This window comes from Lutzomyia longipalpis, chromosome 3 (assembly GCF_024334085.1).
Source record: "Lutzomyia longipalpis isolate SR_M1_2022 chromosome 3, ASM2433408v1".
Classification (NCBI taxonomy): Eukaryota; Metazoa; Arthropoda; class Insecta; order Diptera; family Psychodidae; genus Lutzomyia; species Lutzomyia longipalpis.
In genome coordinates, this window is record NC_074709.1 from 8,590,675 (window position 1) to 8,612,779 (window position 22,105).

General features: G+C 33.9%; 1 protein-coding gene across 2 annotated transcripts; it reads left to right on the plus strand.

The window, feature by feature from the left end:
• Positions 1–87: 87 nt before the first annotated feature.
• Positions 88–20,359, plus strand: LOC129791965 (regulator of G-protein signaling 17). 2 transcript variants are annotated; one of them, XM_055830653.1, is made up of 9 exons: positions 94–885; positions 5,506–5,655; positions 5,740–5,937; positions 6,641–6,649; positions 12,098–12,178; positions 12,297–12,358; positions 12,957–13,123; positions 14,583–14,704; positions 14,791–20,359. In XM_055830653.1, the coding sequence occupies exons 3-9, from the start codon at positions 5,741–5,743 to the stop codon at positions 14,876–14,878; spliced, it is 726 nt and encodes a 241-aa protein (XP_055686628.1). In that variant the 5' UTR covers positions 94–885; positions 5,506–5,655; position 5,740; the 3' UTR covers positions 14,879–20,359. The 2 variants fall into 2 exon arrangements, with proteins under 2 accessions (XP_055686627.1, XP_055686628.1); XM_055830652.1 differs by lacking the exon at positions 6,641–6,649 and having other exon boundaries at positions 88–885.
• Positions 20,360–22,105: the final 1,746 nt, after the last annotated feature.

Below are 22,105 nucleotides of genomic sequence, written 5' to 3' on the forward strand. Positions count from 1 at the left end.
GGCTCTCTTCGTTCTCCGGGAGAGCATGATAGACCTATGTACGGGATGGAGCTTATGTACTTTGGCGCCTGTGTGTTTTTCCACGACCCGCCATATTGGATTGGAATCGCCCTTATGTGGATCACCAGAGACTGTGTGAGCACGTAAGCTGTGGGTGCTCCCGGAGAATCTCAGTGCGAGGTGCGGGAAACACGGTGTGGTGTTCAGGTGCACACAGGTGCTGGGTCAGGTGCGTGGAGTGACGGTACAGCATAGAGACACACACACGGTTTGCTCTTCTTTAACCAGGCAGGACTCACAGAGAGTGCCCCCCTTTTGTCCTGGGGGAGAAAGGAAGTTTTCCACAGTGAGGGAAGGAAGAAATTTTCAGCATCGCTTTGTGCAGCCCAACGGGGGCTCCACACGAATTTCCTCCCCACCCAGCTGCCCCAAATATTGCATGAAGTGTTCTGTGGAAGAAAATTTGGGTCACGGTGTGCGTGAAAAAGTGTGAAAGCGCGGGCTCAGCTGGTGCAAAAGGGAAGTGTTGGGGGGAGAGAGAGGAAAAAAAACGGGGGCGACGTACCCGAATTTTTTTTCCTTTTCGCGTGGACTTCCTGCCGGATTTTGTGTCCTCCATTTGTGCGGATTTTCCCAGCGACGAGTGGAAAATTCGTGCGTGAGTGTGTTGGCTTTTTTTTCTGTTGGGGGCCATAATGAGCATAGTGTGGGGGTGCAAGTGAGAAGGGGCTTCGTGTGTCATACAGAAGGCATCCCCCCCCGTAAAAAAAAAGAAATTCAATCAAGGATTAAATCGTCGTGAGACTCCCTGAAAAATTGGTGCTGCAGCGAAGTTTTTTTTTCCGGGAGAGAGAGAGGATTAGAACAACACAAAAGGCAAAACAGGTGAGTCTCTCCCACCCACCTGACCATCTCCAGGGCAATCCAGCCCGTTTTTTTTTTCAAACCCATTTTTCGCCACCAAAAAAAAATCGATAAACTTTTAGCGCTCCGCTGGAGGTTCTCTTCTCTTTTTTTTTCTTTTATTTTTTGTGTGTGTTGCCTGCCCCCCATCATGTCCTGAGCTAGTGGAGCTCCTTGGCTGGAAAACTCCCCATTTGCCCACCCACTTGAAATGATGATAAAAATGTTTGTAAATCCTCGTCAATTCCCGTGCCTCTGCCACCCCCCTGCCCGTGTGTAGGGGGACGTCTTATCGGGACAGAAAGAGCTCATTTAAGTACATCCCGCAGCCAGCTGATAAGTCCCCCAAATATTTATTCAGCTTCGAGGGGCCCCATCGGAGCTTTTCCCCCTTTTTTTCTTTCTTTTCATTTCTCGTTTTTTTTGTGTTATTTTTTTCCAAATACGACCACCCTCATCCCCCGCGCACACACCAAGAAATCCTCATCCATCTTTTCTTTTCACCTCTCGCATGCTCATTTGGGCTCCCCGCCCCCGCAGCGCGTGAAAAATTCCACCCCGCCATGCGTATGTGTGTGGGAGCTTTTCCCAACCGAGGGGTGTTCCGCTCACAATTTTACTTAATACATATATAGGTATATTTTGCAGAGAGAATGAGCCCCCATCCCCCCCCCATTTAATGCGGGGGAGAGAAACCGCTGAAATTGATTTTCCGCGCGATTTTCCGATAAATGGGACATTTAGGTGGGTCCTCCATGGGAAGCGAGGTGGATGGGCGGTGGGTGATTTTGGTGAAAGTTGGCGGCTTTACAATGCAAATCCATTGAGGGGGTGGTGGAAGAGGTGTTGCAGGGAAGTGATGCAGGTCGTGAATGTTTAATTCACCACCCAAAATCCCAAAAGGGACATTCAGCGAAAGGATTTTAGTGTCCTTTTCACAAAAAATAAATAAATAAAATTATTTTTCTGTGGAAAAGTTAATTACATCCAGAATGAATTTTTAAATTATTAATTTTCAAGAAAATAAGATAAATGAAAAAAAAAAGTTTATTAAAAGGCTTGAAAATCGCAATGAAAAGCTTCCAAATGTTTAAATAGAACTTTTAATGGAAAAGCTATTAGATTTTGGAACACTATATTGACTCGAAATGAAGTTTCAGGAAAAGTTTTGGAATAGCGAATTGTTTAGTTATGTTACGTTCCTTTGCAATTAATTTCCAGGAGGATTTGCACATTCGCCAAAATACCATAGATGTATATAGCTCATCATCAGGGGGTGATTATCTGTGTCAAAACTTGTAATTTTTATTCGGAATTTATTGGGAAAATTAAAATAGGTTTTCTATTAAAAGTCAATCATAACGCGTCCAGTTATAAGAGTTGGTATACCACAACGCGGATGGGTCAGTCTATGCGTTGTAATTTAATTTTTAAGTAGTATTAGTAGGCAAAGTCGATTTTTTTGTAAAATTTAGCAATTTGACAGATTAAAATGCTTATATCTTAAGTTCTATTAGACTTACAGAAATTTCGTGATTAGTTATAGAAAGGTATTGAAATAAACTATAATCTGACATATATTTCGATACATTTCAAGGTCACCTCCAGAACACAAAATGGCGGATTTTTGTTTGACCAAAACAGTTTTTTGCACTTTTTGTCTTTAAGGAATAGTTCTAGAGGTTTCTGATGTTCCTGAAAGTTGTAGAGAATTGCAAAACCTTTAATTTGATACCAAGTTGAGCAAAATCGGACAAGCCGTTCAAGAGATATGGCTCTTAGAACTTTTCAAATTCAAGAATTTTTCAAATGGCCATATCTTCTAAACGGCGACATAGATTTTCTTCATTTTCGGACTGGTGACAGATATTGAGTCAGGCTACAACATATCAAAATTTAAAAGAAATCTATGATGGGGATTCGGAGATATTGCCCCTTAAAGTTAGGCAATTTTTGTTTTTGATTTTAGCGCCTCTTTCGGATGTTTTTGGAACTTGCAATGTTCTAGACAGCTGTAGGGCTTCTTGAAACCTTTCATTTGAACCTAAGATGGTCAAAATCGGTCAAGCCGTTCTCGAGTTATATTAAAAAAACAATTTTTGCTTTAGGCCGCCATATTTGCTAAACCGCTTGACCGATTTTCAAGTATGAATTATCGATGAAAATGTCTCACTGAGCTCTACAACATACTAAAATTTCAGACCTCTAACTATAAGGGAAGTGGTTGACGGTATTTCAAAATGGCGGATGGCGGCCATCTTGAATTTTGAAAATGCGAAAAAATGAAAATTTACACCCATATTTCTATAGAAAACTTCAAACCCGAAGTCTCTATCTGTTACCATTCTCGAGATATAAAGTAAAGTTTGGACCACCGGAAGGCCGGCCGGCCGGAGGGCCGGCCGGATCAAAATTTTTCCACCACCGTTTTCGTAATGTGGGAAGTCTAAAACGTGCTCATACCAAGTTTCAGCTCGCTCTGAGGTGGTCGGTTTTTCCGACGATTACAATACTTGGTATGCCACGATTGTGGTATACCAACTAATAAAATCAATTATCAAATAATTTCAAATATTTAGAAAACACATTGGGATTTAGTGGGGGAGAGTAGCTTGATTAGGACCTTATAAAAAGTTTTTTAATTGACTACTTTTCAAAAAAAAAACAAAGACAAAATTATATTTGTTAGCTAATCTTCTTCTCAGTATATGTATTTATCTATCCATGAAAAGGAATTTTATCCATTTTTATTAAAAGATTTTTTTCGAAAGCATTTAAATCAATATTATACGACTGATTAATATTTCTATTAATTGTATAAAATTTACTGGATTGATTTAGATGTAAATTTGTGGAAATCATCTTTAAAGAATAAAGAAAATATATAAAGTTTATTCGAATTGCATTAATTTCTTTCCATTCTTAAGCAAATTTTTTGACTTACACAGAAAAAAAAAGTTCGTTGAATTGTCCGTCAAATTTTGTGAAAGGTTCGTAAAAGGAGGTTAACCCCGTTTTACAAACCAGGAGGTGAATTTTCTCATATACATAAAAGCATTGCAGTTACGAACCTTTCACGTTTGACGAACAAATGCTACGAACTTTTTTTCTGTATAACTTAAAATTCAATCATCGATTCTTAAATATTTATTTAATCAAAGACTATGATTCCTAAAAGTTTCATTCCAATCAGTCGACACGACATGGTTCTATGAGTCTCCAAGCATGGGTTAAATGAGCATTAAACTTAAGTAAATAAAATAAAAATGAATTTTATAGTATCTCATTTTTCATTTTTTTTTTCAAATTATTCAAGATCCAATTAAATCCATTCTCCCCTAAAAATTTCAATACATTGAAAAGGAATTTACTCAAAATTAGGTGTTCTCTTAATTCCTTTAAAATTAAAAAGAATATTAAAATTATTCCGCATAAATGTTATAAATTTTCAACAGATAAATGCCCCCTACTTGCAGAATCCTTACATATACAACATAGTTGCTTTTGAGAAAACTAAATATTTATTAATCCGGCTTATCTTGGGGGTATTCTGCATGTTTTTTTTATCTCCATCGTGCACTTCTCCGTATATTTTTGACTCTTTTGTACAATCAAATAAAAATGTGGCAAACTATTTTTCTCTATTTCATGGAATTCTTTTGTTATAAATTTTTTTGAATATGTTAAAGTTTTGCCCAATATGGGCAACAATCCTTTTCATATTAAATTCTGATTTGGGAAGTTATATTTAAAGGTTTAAATTTTCTACAAAAAAAAAAACAAATAATATTTTTTTGAAGTGTTCAATTGTTTTTTTCCTTGTTTGGAAAGAAGTTAAATTATTGCGAATTTAAATTCAGTTTTTAAAATATTTCACGAAGCTTTCGAAGGCCTGATGATAGAGAAAATCTTTGCCCTCTAAATGTCACATTAAAGTACTACAGAACAAAAATTATTATGGAGAAAACAATCCTTTTTATGCTTCTCCAATGATTTCTGAAAAATTCTATTTATTTTAAATCAAACAAAGACTCAATTTACAACAACAAATTCAATAAATTCTTTATGAGATATGATAAAAATTCATCTTTATTCTAAAGTAAAATAGAAAGAAAAATTAAAATCAATTCAAAGATCATATTTAATTTTTTTATGCTGTGCAGAGTAACAAACTTTCAGCACAACCTGCTACTCTCGGTTCTTTTAGTTAAAACTCCCAACTGCAATGAAAGAATTTTATCTGTGAGATATTGCATTCTAAATTCATCTTTTGAAGACTTTTTTTTCTTCAAATAGATTGAATGCATGAATATTTTCCTCCAAGCATTCCTTTTATATGTTTTTTTTTCGAGGAAATGAGAGGAATGATGTGATTTCAAGTGGATCATTAGGAAATCATTGCAATTTAACTTTCATAACTTTTCATTGCGAATGGAGAAAAATGTGTTATTTCTATACATGAAAAATGCACTCAGAAGTTTCTCTGGGAATTGATTAAAATCTCTCGCGACTTTTGGTGGAGGGAGAAAACTTTTTTATACACAAACTGTCGCAAAAAGTTTAGCGAAGGAGCTTAATGTTGAATTTTTCTTGTCTTGTTAGGATCTCAGCGTTAGGGCTTCCCAGTGGCCAAGGTGGTGCACAGTGAGGGGCATGGCGTTTGAGGTCCATCACTGGAAGGCGACAGAGACGCCAATTGCGAAAAGACTGGATTTCTAAAAGGAGTTCCTACCCCGACAACTAAATTCTTTTGTAAGGAGAAAAATCTTTATTTTTTTTTTGGAGGGATGATTGAAACACTAATGCATACCCACACCTCATCCCTTCGCATTTTAGCATGTCCTGCAGCGTTTCAGAGCTGCCAGTGGGGTGTCGACTCCGTGGCATGGGCTCTGCAGCAACACAAGGAGGAGGAGCTCCGCTAAATTCCACACTGAGTGGGCCCCAGGAGGCACCAAATGTGGGTCCATTGCGACGGCAACCGTCACAGAAGCCGTGCTGTTTCTGTTGGTGCTGCTGCTGTTCCTGCTCCTGGTAAGGAATTTTTCCTTCTATGTACCTCCTAAATATTTTTTTTTTAATTGATCTAAAAATTACCCAAAGCCCAGGAAAAAAAATCACGTGCTTGAGAAAGGAAATGCAGAAAAAAATTAAATGGAGAAAGGAAAGTTTTGCATAGGGGTGAAAAAAAATTAAATATTCTTTTTTTAGTAAATAAATTGGCAATCAAATGAGGTAAAATTTCAACAAATCCCCCACAAAATGCTATGAAAATCCCCAAGAGCATAAAATGGTTAAATTTATGCACCACACACAACAAATCCCAAATGACATTTTAGCGAAATTTCAATGAAAATTTTAATCTATCAATAAACACAATTGTTGTGAATTAATTAAATTTACAAAATGAAGAGATAATATGAAATATTTTGCAGAGAAGTTTTCTAAATATTTTATGAGTTTTGCTACCATAATTAGTGAAGCTTTTGTGAGGCTTTGGTTTAAGAAGGGATTAAAGGCTGCGGGTAAAGTTGCATAAAATCTCAAGCAAGTGTTAGTTTGGTTATCCAATGGCTTTCTCGTGTTTCCCACCCACAATTAATGCCTCTCATGTCTCTGCACGGTCTCTCTTTTTGAATGTCAACCCTTGGCTGTGAACCACCCCCTACTGTGTCTTCCTTCTGTGTGACTTTCCATGGATATGTGGTATCCCATTCCACACACGAAAAAAAACCAGGGCCAAGTGGTGAGTCTTCTTTTATCTTAACTGTGAGAAACCTTTTTATTTAATTTTCCATTCTTCAGAGGGCTTTTATCTGCAGGCAAAAGTTCACCAAAACTCCCAGAAATTTAGCTCTCACAAATTTATTTCAATGGCTTCAATTTGAAAGAAAATTAATTACAGGATTATATTTTAATGATATTTAGGGGTTTTTAATTAATATAAAAACGTATTATGATTAATTTAAATATAAAAATGAGTTTAAAATTAATTTTTGATGAAAGAATTTGTGGAATTTATCGAATTTGTGATTTTTTTCATTCTGAGAAAAAAAAGGGAGTAGGCCAAATTAATTTTCTTTCTTTGTGATTCTTATGTTGACCATAACCTCTAAAAGGGGAATGTTATAACCAGAAAGTCAATCATAACGCGTCCAGTTATAAGAGTTGGTGTCCCACAACGTATAGAAGTTAGTTTATGCGTTATAATACGATTTGTGATCAGTATTAGTAGGCAAAGTTGATTTTTTTTTGTAAAATTCAGTAATTTGATGCATAAAAATGGTCATATCTCAAGTTCTATAAAACCTACAGAAATTTCTTGACTAGTTATGGAAAGGTATTGAAATAAGCTATAATCTGACATATGTTTCGATACATTTCAAGGTCACCACTAGAACACAAAATGGCGGATTTTTGTTTCACCAAAACAGTTTTTGGCATTTTTTATCCTGAAGGAATAGTTCTAGAGGTTTCTGATGTTCTAGAAATTTGTAGAGTTTTGCAAAACCTTTAATTTGATACCAAGTTGAGCAAAATCGGACAAGCAGTTCAGGAGATATGGCTCTTAGAACTTTTCAAATTCAAGAATTTTTCAAATGGCCATATCTTCTAAACGGCGACATAGATTTTCTTCATTTTCGGACTGGTGAAAGATATTGAGTCAGGCTACAACATATCAAAATTTAAAAGATTTGCCTAATGGGGATTCGGAGATATTGCCCCTTAAAGTTAGGCAATTTTTGTTTTTGTTTTTTGGGCCTCTTGCGGACGTTTTTGGAACTTGAAATGTTCTAGACAGTTGTAGGGCTTCGCAATACCTTTCATTTGATACCAAGATGATCAAAATCGGTCAAGCCGTTCTCGAGTTATATTGAAAAAACACTTTTTGCTTTAGGCCGCCATATTTGCTAAACCGCTTGACCGATTTTCAAGTATGAATTGTCGATGAAAACGTCTCACTGAGCTCTACAACATACTAAAATTTCAGACCCCTAGCTACAAGGGAAGTGGTTGATGGTAGTTCAAAATGGCGGATGGCGGCCATCTTGGATTTTGAAAATGCGAAAAAATGAAATTTTACACCCACATTTCTATAGAAAACTTCAAACCGGAAGTCTCTATCTGTTACCGTTCTTGAGCTATAAGGCAAAGTTTGGACCACCGGCCGGCAGGCCGGCCGGATCAAAAATTTTCCACCACCATTTTCGTAATGTGGGATGTCTAAAACGTGCTCATACCAAGTTTGAGCCCGATCTGAGGTGGTCGGTTTTTCCGACGATTACAATACTTGGTGTTGGCCACGAAGTGGAACACCAACTAATTATGTGAAGCATTTTCACTTTTCGTTTAGCAAAATGTACTTAACTTCCTATAAGACAAAAAGCCACGGAGAAGCTAATAAAGTAAATTAAAATCTCCTTAATAATTCTCTATTAATAATCAATAATAATAATCGATAATAGTCGCTTACAAATCAATTTAATAATAATAATAATAAAAATCGATTATAGTCGCTTACAAATCAATTTAATAATAATAATAATAATTAATAATTAATAATTGTCTATTAGGCGAAAGTGCTGGAAAATCACAAATTATAAATGTTAGGTTAGGAATAATAAATCACATAGCATCCATTTTTTTACACAAATTTCTGGTTTTATTTGCATTCAGCTCTTGAAGTAATCTAATTTCTTCCCTTGTCTTAATCACTTATTTGAGAAGATCATTTTAACAATAATGTTTTCAATTTAAATTGAAAAAATGATGAAATTTAATCAATAAAAAAAATCAAAAATAAATCATTTCGGCATATTGTTTAATGAACACAGAGCAATTTTGGGATTTATGAACTTTTGCATGAATTTCGAGTCAGTGTGTGTGTGTGTCCTCATTTTATATTCTCTTTTTTCCTAATCACACCTTTGCGTGCCCTCCATAAATGTTCCTTATGGTTCTGTCCCCATTCGCTTTCCCTTTTTATTTTCTTCACATGTAAAGAAGAGAAAGAAAGAAAGAAAAAAACAACAAACTTTGTATATCTTTTCGCCACCACTTTCGTCCTTCAGCGATGCTTCATTTTTTTTGCAACCAAGAGAAAGGAAAGGGGGGGAGAAAGAAGAAATGATGGGATGGAGGGTAGAGTAAAATATTTTTGGGGTGTTAGGGGGTACCCATAGAGAAATTTTGTCACCACATTTCTCCATTCGTTGAGGCAATTCACGCAAGTATGCGAGGAAAGAAAGAAACATGACGAGTCCATTCATTTCTTGACTGTGTGGCGCACACAATTGGGGGGCTATGCGAATTGTGCGAAAAACACAAATGGGGGCGCATGCGTTCAGACGAGGGGGGGAACGTTTTTGTGAAAATTCTCACAAACGAGCAATTTTCCGTCATATGCGAGGGAGAAAAGGCAAAAGAGAAGAGAGCTTTGGTTGGATTTTCTCATGGCAGGAATTGTGAGAGAATGAGAGTGGATTGTGTGCGATGAAGGTGCTATGAATTGAGATTGTGGGGCACATACATTTTAGCCCCCCCGTGTAAACAAAATCGCACATTTCGTGCTATTCCGGCCGCCGCGTGAGGCACGAACGTTCCGCAATCGTACACGGACAGTAAGCGCTAACCCGCGGTGTCCATGGGAAGTCATTCATTGTATTGGCAATTTAAAGAGTAGTCCATCTCCAGGCTAATCCATCCACAGTACTGCTGGACATTTCATTGTGACTACCCCGCGGGTGTGTGTGTGTGATACGATCACGCTAAATGCATTAGCTGCCAACGTTGTGACGATCGTACGAGCAAGAAAAAAGCCGTTTCGCGCGCGCGATTTTCATATAATTTTAAATTCTTCCTCGGAAGATTATTGCGTGCAAATTCCTCTATATGTGACTCATCTGGATCACTGGAGATTCTTTGGGGCCAAAAATTTAGCGCGTGGGCCTCGCAAGTGTTTACGTTTAGAGATGAAATTATTTGGTGCGTTTGCACCATTTATTATACAAAAGAATAAATTTCTTGAGCGTTGTGATTAATTTTGTGAAAAGCACGTATTAGTGGGGAGAGCGCAAAAAAAATTCTAAAGCCAAATTTCTCATAAAATATATTATATGGGCCACAATCTCGTATAGCCCTGATGAGGCGACAGCCTGATCCCTCCATCAGCACCTGAGCTCTGTAAATTTTGTATAGTTTTCCGCGCTTACGTCAGTAAGGCGCGCACTTTTTATCTGGAAAATATCGATCAACAAAGTGCCGCGGAGGGAACTTCAAGGGGTCCACGGGGGGAGTCCTGGTACATTTTACTTGGTGTGTAATCCAATCATTTGGGCAGGGTGAGAGACGGAGTGTATGTGTGCTCGATGGGACGGCATGGAAGTGCAAATACCGCGATGGGCATCGTCGTATGAGGAGTCAGCAAAGAACGGAGAATGGCTGAGAGATGGAGGAGTGTTGTGGCAAGGCTACGACTTGGGTAAATGCGGCTGACATTGTGATGGGGAGGGGGGGGTGGAAAAAAGCATATACACGCAGAAGAAATTCAATTCTCTTCCCCCAACTTCCCGCCCAGAATCCCACACCCCCACAATTTTCTCCCCGTAAGACACACAACCTCGACAGACAACTCCACTGTTAATTTTTCATACTGGTTTGACCATCAGAGTTGATACATAATCACCTATATTTATTAAAGATTCTTGAGATTTTTCAGAGATTGAGAAGACTTTCTAAGAGCTTCTGAATTATTCTTTTTAGAAATCTTAAGAATTGTTTTCTGTTTTGTGTAAGAACAAAGTTATTAAAATCATTCCCTTAATTGTTTTTTAAATCCTTCATTTGTGCAGTTTTAGATAATTAACCGTGTGATGATTTAATGATGATTTTATTGCTGATGCTTCGAATAAAGCCTTAATGAATTTTTTAAATGTAATTCAGGAGTCGATTCTGATAAAAATCTTTTCTTTCTTTTTTTAACAACTTAAAAGATGTTATAAGATTTTGACAGTTGAAGTTTTTTTTTTAATTGTTCTAATGTCGTTCTATAAAGGGAAAATAAAGAATTTGTTATTCGAGGAAACAAAAAGATCTCAAAAAAGCCCTGGAAAATTAATTTTACCTAAAATACCCGATTAAAAAAAAAAGAGATAAAGAAATAAAGAGTTAGATTCTGTTAAAAATCTTTTCTTTCTTTTTTAACAACTTAAAAGATGTTATATAAGATTTTAACAGTTGATGTTTTTAAATCCTTCTATTGTCATTCTATAAAATGAAAATAATGAATTTATTGTTTGAGAAACATTCCGAAATATCTTTGAAGAGGCCTAGAAAAGTAATTTTCCTTCATAAACACGATTAACCATCTGTACGCCATGACTGAAATATTCACGCCTATTGTCATGGGGTAGGTGACCGACCACATAGAATTTTTCGCAAAATAAGCAAATTCTTTCGGTCAAAGTATTTGTTTATTTTAGAGCACAAAAATAATTTTAAAATGGATTTTTTGATGATTTTTGCAATGAGTTTTTTGATGAGTGACAAAGTGAAGAGAAAAAAGAATAAATTTGACCGTTACACCAATTTTTGAATTCCCTCTTCGTACATTTTTGTTAATTACTATTTTTCTAGTGGTCGGATTGACCTGAAATTTTTACACAATCTCCTCAAATAACCAAGGAACTTATTTCCAAAAGATTGGTTCTATACCTCTAAGAACTAAAACGCAATAATTCGAAATATAGCTCTGGGGTCGGTCACCTACCCTTCATAGTATACGAAGGGTTAAAAACTCCAATTTAAAAAAAAAGAACAGAAAGAAATAAAATGTCAAAATCAAGAAAATCAAGATATCAAGATAAGATTTTGACATTTTATTTCTTTAAAGATCTTTCTAACTGCTTTCTGAAACAACAAATTCTCGATTTTTCTTGATTTCCCAGAATACCAAAAATCTTACATCTGACAAATTATATGAAATGAAAAGATTTTTTACAGAATCTACCCCTCAACCCTCGTAACATACGGTCTCTCCTATTTTCTTTCTATGAAAATGAAAAGCAAAATCTTTAATCTATAAAACACTGAATAACATTTAATCAACTCTAATGGGAAAAATTCGGGAAATTAGTGATTATCGGGAGATCTCGAATTAATATTGTACGTACATCCTCTTTGCTTTCTTTGGCAGTTTGGCAATTAAAAATGCTGAAGACAATGGACCTACGAAGAAGGATCCAGCCGGTTCAGATCTTCTATGTGATGGTGAACAGTAAGTAGTGCCATTTAAAGCTTTTTCAATAAATATCCCATCGAAATGATGGCGAAAAAATAAAACGATAAAGATTCCCAACATTTCTCACACTGTGCTACTAACCCTTCTCTTGTAGGCCAACCCTCGAGGAAATAAGAAGTTGGGGTAAAAGCTTTGATAAATTAATGAGGAGTCCCGGTAAGTGTGGGAATCATGTGGATGGGGTGTATGTGTTTGTATATAGTATACCTACCATTGAGCGCCCCATTGTCATGCATTTTTAATCCTCAGAAAATACTCACAATCGCTCAATAATCGTTTGGATATGGGCAAAAGTTTTAGCCAGGGGGTGACGAGAGCTTTCTTGCGAAGCTTTTTCTCTCCACTTTTGCTCAATATACCTGTGTGTACGCCCAATCAATTAACATTTTCCACGCGCGGGGGTGATATACTCAAGTGGATCCCATTTATTATTTCACCGGAAAAGCCACCCCCCCCCCACAAAGAAAATTCTCTCGCAAAGTGGATAAAGGCAAAATTTTAATTTAATTTTTAACACTCTTCACCACGAAGCGTTTTTCTTGTTTTATCCTCTCAAGAGAAAAAAAATCGAGAAAATTTCATAACTCTCTCTCTCTCTGCAAAATCACTTATAAAACGCGTTTTTTCTATAATGAATTTCCCAACGATCTACCCCCTGCTTCTCCGTAGTATATAGTTCATTGATTTTCCTTTCTTGTCAACGCACAAAAAGTCATGTTAATTCTCCACTTTCTTTTGTTATTTTCCTCCTCAGGTGGGCGAAAAGTATTTCGTGATTTCCTCCGATGTGAATATAGTGAAGAAAATATCCTTTTCTGGCTCGCATGCGAAGAGTTGAAGAAGGAAACCAACCCAGAAGCCATCGAAGAAAAGGCTAGATTCATATATGAAGACTATATTTCAATTTTGTCTCCAAAAGAGGTGAGTTGGAAGGCACAAAAAAATCTTTTTCTTTGTCCAAAATCTTCATTTTTGTTTTTTTTTAATAAATTTTTAATAAATTCTCCCAAAAATAGTTTTATAAAACTGACCTTTGAGGATGACGTGTGAAACGTCGAGCCGAACCCCCCCCTCCTGAAAGCGCCAGGTCAATTTTGCACCTCAAGTTCAACCCACACCCCTCCCAATATCTCGTTCCGTGTAAAACTTCCTCACGTGGAGGAATTTTCTCATTAAGATAATTTGTAATTCAAAATGATTTAATCAGAAGCTCATAAAAAGGATATTACAAGCACGACATAGTTACGATTATGGGCAATTTGTGAGGAATATATTTTCACTTTTTCCCCTCTATTGTAACCTTTAGCCTCGCAGCAAATGAAGATTATTGTTAATTTGTTTCATTTTATTATTATTAAAAGTATTATTTATTTATTTCTGCAAAATATTTGAGCTATTTGAGGCTTTTAAATGCCCGGTGTTTAGTAAATTATTGAGAAGTATGGAGTGGGTGTTTCATGGGGAATTTATGAAATAACCTGCTGACCTTTGGCATTTAGTACTTGTCGACTTTACTGAGATATTATTTACAAAAATATGTACACTACCCTCAAAAAGTTTCCTGGCAAGGATAAATGGGGTATTTTTCAAGGCACATTTCAAGTGGTTATATCTCAGGCTGTGATTACCCGATTTTCAAAAATTTATTAGTTTTGAAAAGGTACATTTCTCACCTTTCCAAATCTGGTAAATTTTTGAAAATCGCTCAACCCGTTATTTCTTGGCAGCCATTTTGGTAAACCTAGGCGAAAGTATGTTTTTCACAATTTCACAAAATTTGACTTTGACCTCTTCTATCTAGGCCTCTAGTGCACCGATTTTGACGAATATAGTATTGTTGGAAAGGTAATTTAATTCTCTTTCCAAATCCGGTAAATTTTCGAAAATCGGTAGAGCGGTTCGGTTGTGACAGTCATTGTAGTGAACCATTGTGAAAAAATACACTTTAGACTATATCTCAGCCTGTGGTTGACCGATTTGAACAAACTCGGATTCAAATTGTAGCTAATCATGTCCTCTACCTTTAAAAAAAAAATTCACATAAATTCATTAATGGGTTTTCTTGTAATGTTTTTTTTTTTGTGAATATATGCGCGATTTTTGTTTCTCAACCGTTCTATTCCCACCAATATAGTCCGAAGAAAGTGAAGAAGTTAATTTCTCGTGAATTTTTCACTTAATTCAGAGTTTTCTTTCTCTGTTGATGTTTTTTGTCTCAATTCATGACTTCCCAGGGTCAAGAAAACCCGGCGTCTCCACTGTAAATTGAAGCTTTTAACCGCAATAAAATGGAATTGAAAGATTTATTGTAAAAATTTCCAGAGAACTGATAAAACTTTTACTGAAATTCATCCTTTTCTCTAATTTTTTTGTCTTTTAGGTGTCTTTAGATTCTCGAGTACGTGAAATAGTTAATAGGAATATGGTGGAACCCACGCCTCACACTTTCGATGAAGCTCAACTACAAATCTACACATTAATGCACCGAGACTCGTATCCCAGGTATACATATATAGTAGCAATGAGAAAGCTCTTTAAATTCACAAATTGGATACTTAAAGGTCATTTATTTTGCAATTTCTTTGCAGATTTATAAATTCACCTTTATTCAAAACATTAGCGCAGATACCGGAAGGTGTTTCGGCATCGGGATCACAAACGGAGAGCCCTACTTAGGTGCAGTGCGTGTGTGGGTGGAATCGCATAAACAAGTAAGGAACCATATATATATAAATTAAAAGGTGGTGAGAGTAAATAAAAAATTTAAAAAAAAATGAAAATAAAATAGAAAATAATAGAGATAACGAAAGAATAAAATAAAATACTTCAAGAATTTTAAGAAAAGAATAAAAAAAACATCAAATTTTCAAGCACAAATTTTCCATGATTATTTTTTTGTTGTTGAAAAATTCTTACGCGAGGAAAGCTTTCCTCCCTGGTTGCTGGTTAAATTTTTTTGACTATGTTTGTTTTATTACTCGAAATGATTGAAGTACAATTACATAATTATTATTATTATTTGTTTTTTATTTAGAACACTTTTTTTTGGAGAAAAGTATGGTGAAGAAGTTGCCCCATACGAAGGCACTTTGTTTTGCCATTCCCAAATAACTAAAAAAATATGCATTTAAAACAATTTTATCGAGTAAAGAAAAATTTAAAAGCAAATAATGAAACAATGACTTTTTATATTAGAATTTTAAACGAGATTACACCTGTGTATAAAACATTATTTTAAGTGATAATAAAAAACATTTTTAAATGTTACTGATGATGAATCCAAAAAAAAAAGTTATCCCAAAGATAACTCAAACAGAAGAAAAAAATATTTAAAAAAAAAATAAACATGCGGCGTTGATAGGAAATGCAACAGATTGCGCAGAATGGGTTAAAAGAATTTTGTTGATTTTTTTTGTGCGTGGAGTGCGTGTGCGAAATGTCTCTGAGTCCGTGATTGAGCGGAAAAATAGGCCATCAATTTCATTCTCGTTACATTTAAAAAAGAAAAAAAGAAAAAATAGATAAGAGCAATAAAATGTAATTAATAGAAAGGAGAACATACACACGGCATAATACATGAAACATTGTGGGGGAAAATGCCATCAAGGCCAATTCTAACAAAGTCTTACACCGCATATGAGGGTGGTTTTACCAAGCAATGCTGGGCGTCTCTTCGTTCTTTTTTCATGTTCATTTTTAATGCAATTTTCCGTGGACTTTTCAATGCTATTTTCAAGGCAAATCCTAAATGGAAAGGATGTTTTTTTTTTTTTTTAAATTAAGATCAACTCTTTAACCCTTTCGCGTCCATTAGCTCATAGGTAGACTCAAACGAGAAACATTTTATTTTCCAAAATTTTACTTAATTTAATTGTTATTTCTTAATTTAAAAGACGTTCTAACTGAGAAGTATTTTCTGAGAGCATTCATTGAATAAATATTGCGATAAAAGGAGCGCGTTTCAATGTTTCTATGTTTCACGTGAAACATTTTATTTTCCAAAATTCAACTTAATTTAATTGTTTTTCCAACTTAGAAATGCGTTAATTTCGCGTTAATTTAGACCACAAAAGACGTTTTAACTGAGAAATGTTCTCTGAGAAAATTCATTGAATAAATATTGCGATAAAAGGAGCGCATGTTTCAATCTTTCTATGTTTCACGTGAAACAGGACACGAAAGGGTTAATGCAGGTTATTTCTTAGAAAAGAGGTTAACGAAGGGGGTTCTCAACAACAACGACATGGGTTCGATTCAGGGGAAAATCTTTATTTTTCACTTTGAATTTTACATTGAAATTTCGACTAAATAGCTCCACGAATTGTATTCCTTAAAAAAAAACTTTTTAATAAGTTAATTTTGAATAACAAGTTCTTGAAAAAAAAATATTTTTAGGATTCCTTTTCATTAAATTTTAATGTAAGAGAAAAGCCAGCAATAATATTTCTTTATGGTGTGGGAGGGCAAAGTTCACGACCTTTAGCAATTGGCTTTATTTCTTCCTCATAGCGCAGGTGAATTGAGTAGGAAAACTTTGCCCACAAAATATATTTAAACTGAATGCCAGAATGGAAAGATTAAACGATCTTTAAAGCGCATCTGACGCGACCCTAAAGATCGTTTCAAAGAACGCTTAAATATCGTTTATTTTGTCCATTCTGCATTCAGTTTAATTGTTTTTTTTTTTCAGGGCAAAGTTTTCCCGCTCAATTTACATGCCTGATGAAGAAGGAATAGAGCCTTCGAAACGTCGCATCAGACATTGTTTGTTTTTGAGGAATTGTTTAAGGTAGTGAACTGTGTCCTCCCACATATCCACAACCAGATCGAAATTCATACAAAAAAAAATTGTTTTCTAAATTCACCCTCAAAACACATTTAAAAAAAAATCTTTAAATATATTTTTAAAAAAAAAGTGAAAACAACAAGAAAGAAATGCACAAAATATTACTGTTATAGTGAACGTTAGACCTTAAAAAAAAGAAAGATGAATATGATTAAATGAAAGAGAAAAAAAACTATTTAAATATTTTAGTTAGTCAAACCGAAGTTTTTATAAAGCTTATGACTCTTTAAAGTTTTAAAACTTTACCATAACACTAATAAGTTCAATATAAAATAATTTTTATACTGAAATCATGTGGTTATTAAATGAAAAAAATATTAGAGAAAGAAAAATAATGGAAATGTGGTGGATGGAAATATTTTAAACTGTTAAGCTTTGTTTTAAATGAAAAAAAAAACGACGGTGAAATAAAATAGTAAAAAAAAGAGAATTATATTGAAAAGAAATAAAGGAAAAAAAAAGAAAAGCTAGAAAACATACAACGTACTCGAGTTAAATAAGAAAATAAATGCAACGTTATAAAAAAGTAAATATTTTTAAAAGGGCCTATTGAATTAAAACAAAAAGAAAACACATTTAAAATCGAATAAAAATGATAATAACAATTGGGTCTACATTTAAATAATATTTATTGATGAATGGCAATCGCATTATTCTCTTTAAGTTTCCTATTACCTTTTTAGCTTCTGTTTAGGAGTCAAAGAAATAATTATTTTTCTCTCTGTTTTTACAAAAGGATAAATAATATAGGTACGTTATGTTGACACTTTACTGTGTTTTATGTAATTTTTAAGATAACAAAAAATGGGGGAGTTTTATTAGAAATTATCATGTGACGACCTCGTAAAAGGACGTTAGTCAGTGACCATGTGTAATGTATTATTAGATTTGTGAACGTAGGTTTGGGATATGAGGGCACATTGAGAGCCTTTATGAGATAAAAAATTCCATTGATAGTTGAAATCTAAACCTCTCGTCGTATTTATTTTTTTCCTTAAAAAAAACTTTCCTTAATCTTTCGTTGAAAAGAAATATTAATTCAAATGAAAACTTGTGCATTTATTTACGTGACAATTTTTAAGCATTATTTTCACTTATTTTTTTTATACCTATACATCCTTACAATTTTTTATAATATAAAGAATCCTTCGTATTCTAGCTTAATTGAAGAAAAAAATCTTTTTACAAAATCCACACCAACCTTTAAGAAAAGAGAAAAAGTATAAGAAAAAAATCATTCAAAATATAGCGATTTATCTAAATAAAAAGAATAGAGGAGAATAGATAAAATTTAGACAAATTTCTTTTAATGACTTCAAAAAAAAACAAGAAATTTAGAAGTTGAGAAAATAATGAAAAATAAATTTAAAAAAAAATGGAACGTATTAATAAAAAAAATTGAGAAAAAATATAAAAATGATGAAAGATGCACCAAAAAATTAAATTTAACTTTAACTGTAAAGTCTTAAGGTTAGAAAACTGTGGGAGAAGTAACACAATTTTAAATAATGACATACAAAAAAGTAATTTAAAAAAATACGCACTAAACCAAATACACAAAGAATATTAGAAAAAAAATAATTCTTCTTTCAGTGGAATTTTGTAGTTTAGCTCTTTGACTTTTTTTGTTATTTGCTTAATTAGTTTCTAATTTGGGGCGATTTTAAGTTTTTTTTTTAATTTCTAAATACGTTTTCTTTGCAAATACGGAAGAATTTTTCTTAATTAATTCCTCTCGCTATTAATAGAAAACCCTAAAGTAATTTTTCTTACATTTTCTGTAAATTTCTGTTACCTTTTATGTTAAACTAATATTTTTTTTTATAAAAATAAATAAAATTAATTAAAAATGGTAATCAATTCCGGACACGTCAAATAGACCGAAAGCTAAACTACAAAAAAAAACACAAAAAGAAAAATATTAATGGCGAAAAGAAATTTAAGAGAATTGTTTAACGGAAATAACCAAAATAAAGAAAGATTCTTCGATGGCAAACAATTCAATTCGTAGTGAATTGTTTCGATATCTTCTCTTTTAGAATCCTTAAGAAAACTTTAAGAAAAAAAAAGGCAGCGACCATCACCCAAAAGAAGATAAAGAAAAAAATGAAAAAAAATAAAGAAAACACTTTTAGGAAGTAAGAAAATAAAAAAAAACAAAAATAAATAAAAGAGATAAAAAACGTTGTATAATTAAATGTGACGTGTGAATATAAAAATTATATAAAAGTGTGTAAAAAAAATCAGCTAAAAAGCAAATTCGGATAAACTTTCGGTTTTACATTTCTATCGATTCATTATTATTAATTTTTTCTTCCTTTTCTTTGTGAATCACGACTTTGAAGTTGAAAATTACCCTCGCTTTTGAACACATCACAAATGAAAAATCTTTTATCAAAAACCAAAAAAAAAATAAGAAACCAAAAACCAGCAGAAAATAAGAGAAAAAACAATTTAGATATAGACTAAAGGAAATGCAACTAGTTGATGAATTTAAATGTGCACAGAAATCATATTTTAAGGAAAAGAAATCAGATGGATAATCGCAAATATTTTCTAGTCACTGCACTCTCAAAGAGTGCAAAGTTTTTATTTATTTTTAGTTATACCTCGTAGTTGAACGTGTAAAAGATTAATTAAAAGAAATCCCACCTTTTCAGGCAAAAAAGCGCAAACAATTTTACCAAAACCAACCAACTAGAAGAAAAAAACATATTAAAAAAATCCACAATAAAATTTAATAAATAAAAAAATGGAATCAGTACCAAACAGTATAAAATATCAGCCACAATAAGTTTCAGCGAAACAGGAAAATAAAAATAATATACAAGAATTTTCTTCAATGCAGAACAATTTCTCAAATAAAAACCGTCTCATTATTTTCTAAGAAAAATAAATTGAAAGAAATAAAAATAGATTACAAAATGGAAATAGAAATAAAAGAGAAATAAGAAAATATCACAACAAAGAAGAAGAATTTCAGTGAAATTATTTTATGGATACGTGAAATGTCCACAAATAAAACAAATAATGTCTTTAAACGCATAATTTACTAGCAATGTTACAAAAAATCAGATTTCTGTTTTAAATTAATAAATCATTTTATTTCATAGAGAAGAAACATTATAAAAAATCTTTTGGGAGAAGAGATAAAATTTCTACTAAACTTTATAAATGAAAAAAAAATTACTTAGGCACCGAATGGTAAACAACAAGATAAAAATTTTAGAATAATAAAATATGAAATACAAATTAAATAATTCTACGAATATGATTAACAAATAAATTGCCATTTATTATACAAAAAAAAATTGTTTTCTTTTAACTCGCTGATGATGGCTTCATAAACCACTTGTTGCGCAAAATACCTTTAATTAATTACAATGAATTTTCTTTTTTCTTTCCTGTATTTTTAATAAATCAACAAAGAACATCAGAGAAGAAGAAATCGCGAAAAAATGTTAAAATTTCACCCACAAAACAGCTAAAAGAAAAATCCTCCTGTAAAAGAAAAACTTTATCTTTACGGAACTTTTGCATCGTCATTTCACCCCATCCCCCCACCAAAAAATTCCCCCAAGGGGTGAAAAAGTTCACGCAATGCTGGATGGGGGTGAAAAGTGTCTGCGGGAAAAGGGCAAAAATCTCCAGAGATTCGATGGCCTTTTCAACTGGAGAAACCCATTGATTTCAATCAAGAATTGCGCGCTCGGATGTTGTTCAACTTCCAAGTCTTTTCACGCGATGCTCCACTTTTGCAAAATAAGAAGACATCCTGCTGCATTTCAGGATGTTCCCATCTCCACTCCCGTGAGAGAGATTTCTTTGTGCCACGCTCTTTCGCACAAAAGCTCCCCATTCGCTGGGGGGTTGATGAGGGTGGCGCGAGAAAAAAATAATCAATTGTGGAATAGAAGGGCAAATACTGAAAAATTCATCATTGTTAGGTGAGTCAACTGATCGATCCAAACTCTCAATATCTCAATTAATCAATCTGAAAGGTTTCCGTGAGGCAGCTCGCGCTTTTGACCTGTTAAACCACCCCAATTCCTCGTCTGAAGCTCCATTAGCCTCATGTGGTGGATAATTGGATTTATTGAATAAGAAAATTCAGGAGAAATCACCGTAAATGCTGACAAAATGATTAACATTTGGAAATTTTGTCAAGAAACGATTCAATCTTCATATAATAAAGATCGACCAATTATTGATCAATTTTTGACCAACTATTGATCAATCGATGATCAATCAATATTGATTGAGCTTTTATTGACTCAATCATTTGTTTACGAGTATCTATTCCTACACCGTTGATCCGATCGCGATGAAATTTTATATTCATTTTTCTTTTTGAATTTGGCGCCCTTTTTGGCACTGTTTTCTCAAGAGAAAATGAGATAGATGTATTTCACCGCTATCCGGCTCCCTCACACATTCAGTTTTTAGCAATTTTCTCGCATTTTCCACCGAATTTTCCGGGAATATTGTGTTTTTTCTGACCAGGGCATGAATTCTCTAAAAGAGAAAAACTCCCGTGATAAACTCCTGAAGGCTTTAACGCTTAGAAAGATACGTGAAAACCGGGAAAATCTTACGGGAGTTTATCACGGATTTATTTTATTTCTTAGAGGATCAAGCTCACGTGAAGTTTTCCTTACTTTTTCCCTGCAAAAAGCCTTCGGGAGTTTATCACGAGAGTTTTTCACTCTTAGAAAATACAGGCCCAGGGAAAAACATTTGAATTTTTGGCATCAAAAATTCCAAGTCACGAAAATTTATTTCCGCAAAAAAAAGGATGTGTAAAATCTCCAACCGTCAAAATTACGAATTTGTATTACCAACCGTTATAAGTCATACAAAATGTTTTTTTTAATCCCGTGAATTTCACGCCCAAATTTTTACTGAAGTTCCCCGGGGCCTCCGTAAGCATTTCTCGCGAGGCCTAAGTTCCAAAAATGAGTTTTTCGCGGAAAAAAAATATTTTAAAATTTTTCCGCACAACAAACAAACATCTTATAAACTGCAAACAAGTATACAATACCGTAAGACATTACTCG